General features: G+C 68.9%; 1 protein-coding gene across 1 annotated transcript; it reads left to right on the top strand.

Moving 5' to 3' along the window:
- On the top strand, window positions 1-4280 carry STAC3 (SH3 and cysteine rich domain 3). Its single transcript, XM_029074152.1, has 11 exons — window positions 1-66; window positions 416-698; window positions 1267-1364; window positions 1595-1670; window positions 1799-1896; window positions 2321-2387; window positions 2511-2557; window positions 3327-3412; window positions 3548-3599; window positions 3721-3858; window positions 4182-4280. Exons 1-11 carry the CDS (start codon window positions 1-3, stop codon window positions 4278-4280), a joined length of 1110 nt encoding a protein of 369 aa, XP_028929985.1.
- Window positions 4281-4705: the final 425 nt, after the last annotated feature.

Here is a 4705-nt window from a genome sequence, read left to right as displayed (position 1 = left end):
ATGACCGAGAAGGGCAGTGGGGAGAGCCCCGTGCCCCAGCTCCCAGCGGGGCCCCAGCAAAGCGGGGTAAGTCTGCGGGTCCCACACCCCCAGCCCGCCCCCTGCCTCCACCAAGCCCTGCCCTGGCCCGCCCTTAGCCCGCCCCCTGCTTCCCCCCTGCCCTGGCTCTCTCCCCCGCCCCCTGCCCGCCCCCTGTATGTCTCCTGCCCTACCCTGCCCTACTCTGGCCCTCTCCCTAGTACCCCGAGTCCGCCCTTTCCTCCACCCTGCCCTGCCCTGGCTCTCTCCCCCGCCCCCAGCCCACCCCCCAGCCCACCCCCTGCCCTGCCCCGGTCCTCTCCCGCGGTCCTCAACCCACCCCCTAGATGGAGCGGATCGTGGCTTAGCCGGACTCTGAACCCTCCCCCACCTCCAGTTACAGCGCCTGAAGCGGTTGTTCCGGAGGGAGCGGCCGGGGAACCCGGGGACCCCGGGGACCGAGCCCCCCGCCGAGCCCCAGGCCAACGGGGAGGCGGAGGGGGCGGGCAGGGGTCCCATCTATTACATCTACGAGGACGAGGACGAGGACGAGGAGGAGGAAGAGGAGCAGGAGCCCCTCCCCGAGCCTCCCCGTCCCGTTAACGACAAACCGCACAAGTTCAAGGACCATTTCTTCAAGAAACCCAAGTTCTGCGACGTCTGTGCCAGGATGATCGTGCGTGAGTGGCGAGGGAGGGGGACGGGACGGGACGGGATGGGACGGGGAAACGGCCGGACGCCGACGCCGACAGCGCCCGGGCCGGCTGAGGCCTCTGGGGCCGGCTGGGGCCGCTGGGGCCGGCTGGGGCCGTGGTCGTGGGGCCTGGTCCCGGGGCCTGAGCGAGGGCAGAGAGGGGTGTGGGGCGGGGCGAAGGCGAAAACACGTTTCTCTTTCCCTCCACTCCCCGCGCTCTCTCCTCCCCCGTCCCTGCCCAACTCTGTCCCTCTTCTCCGCGCCCCCCCCCCCCACTCCCTCTCGGCCCCTCTTCCGATCTCCTTCTGCCCCTTCTATTCTTTTTCTGCTCCCTCTGCCCCCGCTCTGTCACTCTCTCTGCCCTCTTCTGCCCTCTCTTTGCCCCTGTCTCTACCCCGTGCCCTTCCCTCTGTCTCCCTCTGCCCCTTCTATGCCCTAACTCTGCTCCCGGCTATGCCCCTCTTTTTGCGCCCCGTACCCCTCTCTCTGCCCCCCTCTACTCCTCAATGTCCCTGTCTCTGCCCCCCTCTGCCCACTCCCTCTCCGGCTCCAAGTCAATAATAAGTTCGGGCTTCGCTGCAAGAACTGTAAGACGAACATCCACGAGCACTGCCAGCCGCACGTGGAGATGCAGCGATGTTTCGGGAAGATCGTGAGTCCGGGATCGGGTCCATAGGGTCGAGGGCACAGGGTCGGGGGTGGGGGGGAGACTGGGGACGGAGGGGCCCGGGGACGGGAGCCACACCCTCTCCCGCCCCCAGGGAACGTGCCTCCCTGTCTCCCTGCTCCTGGTGTTTCCCCACGTTGGCCCGGGAGTCCCCGGCTGACCCAAGTCCGGTCCCTGAAGTCTTTCCCTGCTCTAATGTCTGCTCCTCCGCGCAGCCCCCGGGCTTCCGCCGCGCCTACAGCTCCCCGCTCTACAGCAACGCGCAGTTGGGGGGTGTCAAGGAGTCGCAGAGTGAGTGAGCGCCGGGCAGGGGTCCGCGGGGCGGGACTCGGCAGGGCGGGGTCAGAGCGGCGGGGGCTCCGGGGTGCTAGCCTGGCTCCCGCCCGGATTCGCACTGAGAGCCTGTCCCCCGACCCCAGACGCTGCGAACCGCGGCGACCCAGTGTTTGAGACGCTGCGCACCGGCGTGGTCATGGCCAACAAGGAGAGGAAGAAAGGCCAAGACGATAAAAAGAACGTGAGGGCGGCCCCGAGCCACTACCCCCGGGACCTCCGAGCCCTGCCCCCCCGGACTCCCGAGTCCCCACTCCTGGGACTCCCGAGACCTCCGCCCCCAAGCTCCCCGAGCCCCCCGCTTCTGGGACCCCCGAGCCCCCACCCCCGGGCGTCCCGAGAGCCTTGCCTCCAAATCCCCTGAGCCCCCACCCCCGAGCTTCCCAACACCCTCACCCCCGGGACCTCTGAGTCCCCCGAGTCCCCGGAGCCCCCCAGCCCCCGGGACCCCCGCCCAGGGGACCCACACATTCCGGTCCCCCGAAACCTCCGTTCCCGGGCCGTCCAGTTCCCGCCTCCTGGGACCCAAGCCCCCCGAGCCCCCCAAACCTCTCCCTTCCGATCTGAAGTCTCCGGAGAAACCGTGACCCCGCCCCCTCGGTCCGCAGCCCCTCGCCGCCATGATGGAAGAGGATACAGACACCCCGAAACCTGAAGAGGGGAAACCCCCGGCCGGTGAGGAGAGCAGGGCCCTGCACTGAGAGACAGGGAGGGGAAGGGCCAGAGGGTTGGAGGGACGAACCCAAGCCCCGAAACGATGCATCCTGGGGCCTGAACACCTCCCCCGCCCCCCGCCAGGTCACCCGGAGAGCCCCAGGAAGACGGAGAAGGCGCCAGATGACAAGGTGGAGCCCTGTCCCTCGCCCCGGCCCCGACCCCACCCGTTGCCCCTCCGCCTCCGGACCCTTCCGTCCCCACGCCCCCACCGCCTTGGCCCCTTAATTATCATCTTCCTGAGGGACCTCTCTTTGCACAGAACTGTACTAAGAGCTTGGGCGCGTATAATAGACCTAGTAGACACGATCCCTGCCCTCGAGGACCTTTACAGTCTACTGTGCAGAGCACTGTGCTCAGACCTCGGGCAAGTGCTATGGAGCTAGTAGACACGATCCCTGCCCTCCAAGAGCTTGCGGTTTAAGCGGGGGAGACAGACTCTACCAGAGCCCCCCAGGGGTGAGGGGGGCAGTAGGGTGGGGAAGAGACGTCGGGCAGGAGGAGGGGCAAAAGGAGGGGCAGGAGGAGCGCCACCCGGGTTGGACGTCAGGGGCCGAGATGACGCGGAAGTGCTGAAGTGTCGGTAGGGGGCGGTATCGGATGGGGAATTGGGAGGGAAAGCCCCCCCCCCCCAGGGTAGGAGGCGACGTCTCCGTGGGGACCGGCCGGCCCGTGGTCCTGTCGCCTGCGAGCGACCCTTCCTCCCCCTCGCCATCCCCGGTCCCGTATGGAGACCGGGGAGCGTCTCGAGGGCAACTCTGGTGTCGGTGGGGGTGGGGGGCGGCGCCCCCCGGGGTCCAGCCTCGCTCCCCGAAACCCGCCGGGCGCAGGAGCCCCCCTGGAGCCGAGCGCCTCCGCCGTGACCCTCTTTGACCCCTGGAAACCTTCTCTGCCCCCTAGAACAAGGCCCCCGGCTTTCCTCAAACGCACTACTTCGTGGCGCTCTACCGCTTCCGAGCGTTGGAAAAAGACGATCTGGACTTTCCGTGAGGGGCGGGGAGGGGGGGGGGGCCGCTGGGGAGGTCAATGGGGGGAGGGGAGCCGCGGGGAGGGGGCGGGGAAGGGAGCGGGGGAGAGGGGCCGCGGCCGAGGACAAATTTGCTCCCTCTCCCGCCCCGCAGACCCGGAGAGAAAATCACCGTCGTGGACGACTCCAATGAGGAGTGGTGGAGGGTGAGGGGCCGGGGGGATGGGGCCGAGGGTCAGGGGGCGAGGGTCTGGGTCGGCCGGGGTGGGGTGGGGGTCCCGGGCCGTGACGCCACCCCCTCTTTGATTCCCCTTTGATTCTTCCCAGGGCAAGATCGGGGACAAGATCGGCTATTTTCCGCCCAACTTCATCATCCGCGTGCGCGTGGGAGAACGCGTCCACCGCGTCACTCGATCCTTCGTGGGGAACCGCGAGATCGGGCAGATCACACTCAAAAAGGACCAGGTGCCGGCCGAGACACCCCAGATCCGCGGGAGCTTCCCCGTCCCGGGACCTCCGCCCCGCCTCCCGTCCACGGGGTGGGGACCCGGACATCCCACCCCGACGCCACGGATTCCTGCCCCCCCCTCCGCCCTTCCACAGGCTGAGGGTCCACACGGCAAGCTCAAAGCCTCGCGGCCTCCCTCCCTCTCCAGAATTCGTTCCCTTGCAGCCTCCCCCCAGGTTCTAGACAGCCCCCCACTTCCGAAGACCCCTGATCTGCGCCCTCCCCCCATCCCGCCCCCCGCGGTCCTCCCGACCTACCCCCCGTCTTGCCTCCACTCCAGATCGTGGTCCAGAAAGGAGAGGAGGCGGGCGGCTACGTCAAGGTCTACACCGGCCGCAAGGTGGGGCTGTTCCCCGCCGACTTCCTAGAAGAGATTTAGGCTGGAGACCCCCCCGGCGGACATCCCCCCCACCCCACCCCCACGCCCCCCACCCCAACTCGGATCCCCAGCCGGACTCCAGGACCACCCCCCCGCTCCCGGCCGAAGGACGGCGCGGCGGGGGGCGACGCTGGAGGGGGAGGGCGGGCGCCGGACCCCCTCCCAGGACCGGAGCTGCAGAGCCCTGGCCCCCACAACCCCGCGGGCGGGGTGGCGCCCCCTGGCGGGGAGGGGAAAAGGGGGCACCGCCGCGATCTCATTAAAGTTTTAGAGAAAAGAAGAAGTTCCTTAGTGACTACGAAGGGGGCGGGGGCGGAGGAGAGCCCTTCCCCGGGGCTTGGCTCCAACGGCAAACGGGGAGAAGGCGTTGAGCGGCCGCTGGCGGGGCTCCGGCTTCCTTGGTCAGGCCCCCCGACCCCGAGTGT

This window comes from Ornithorhynchus anatinus, chromosome 10 (genome assembly GCF_004115215.2).
Source record: "Ornithorhynchus anatinus isolate Pmale09 chromosome 10, mOrnAna1.pri.v4, whole genome shotgun sequence".
Taxonomy (NCBI): Eukaryota; Metazoa; Chordata; class Mammalia; order Monotremata; family Ornithorhynchidae; genus Ornithorhynchus; species Ornithorhynchus anatinus.
This window is presented reverse-complemented; position numbering and strand designations above follow the sequence as displayed.

Excerpts from the sequence above, each read along its gene's own strand:
- STAC3 (XM_029074152.1), top strand. The coding sequence starts at position 1 with ATGACCGAGAAGGGCAGTGGGGAGAGCCCCGTGCCCCAGCTCCCAGCG. Across the intron at positions 1,365-1,594 it reads AGCGATGTTTCGGGAAGATC|CCCCCGGGCTTCCGCCGCGC; the intron begins GTGAGTCCGGGA and ends TCCTCCGCGCAG. Across the intron at positions 2,388-2,510 it reads AGAGGGGAAACCCCCGGCCG|GTCACCCGGAGAGCCCCAGG; the intron begins GTGAGGAGAGCA and ends GCCCCCCGCCAG.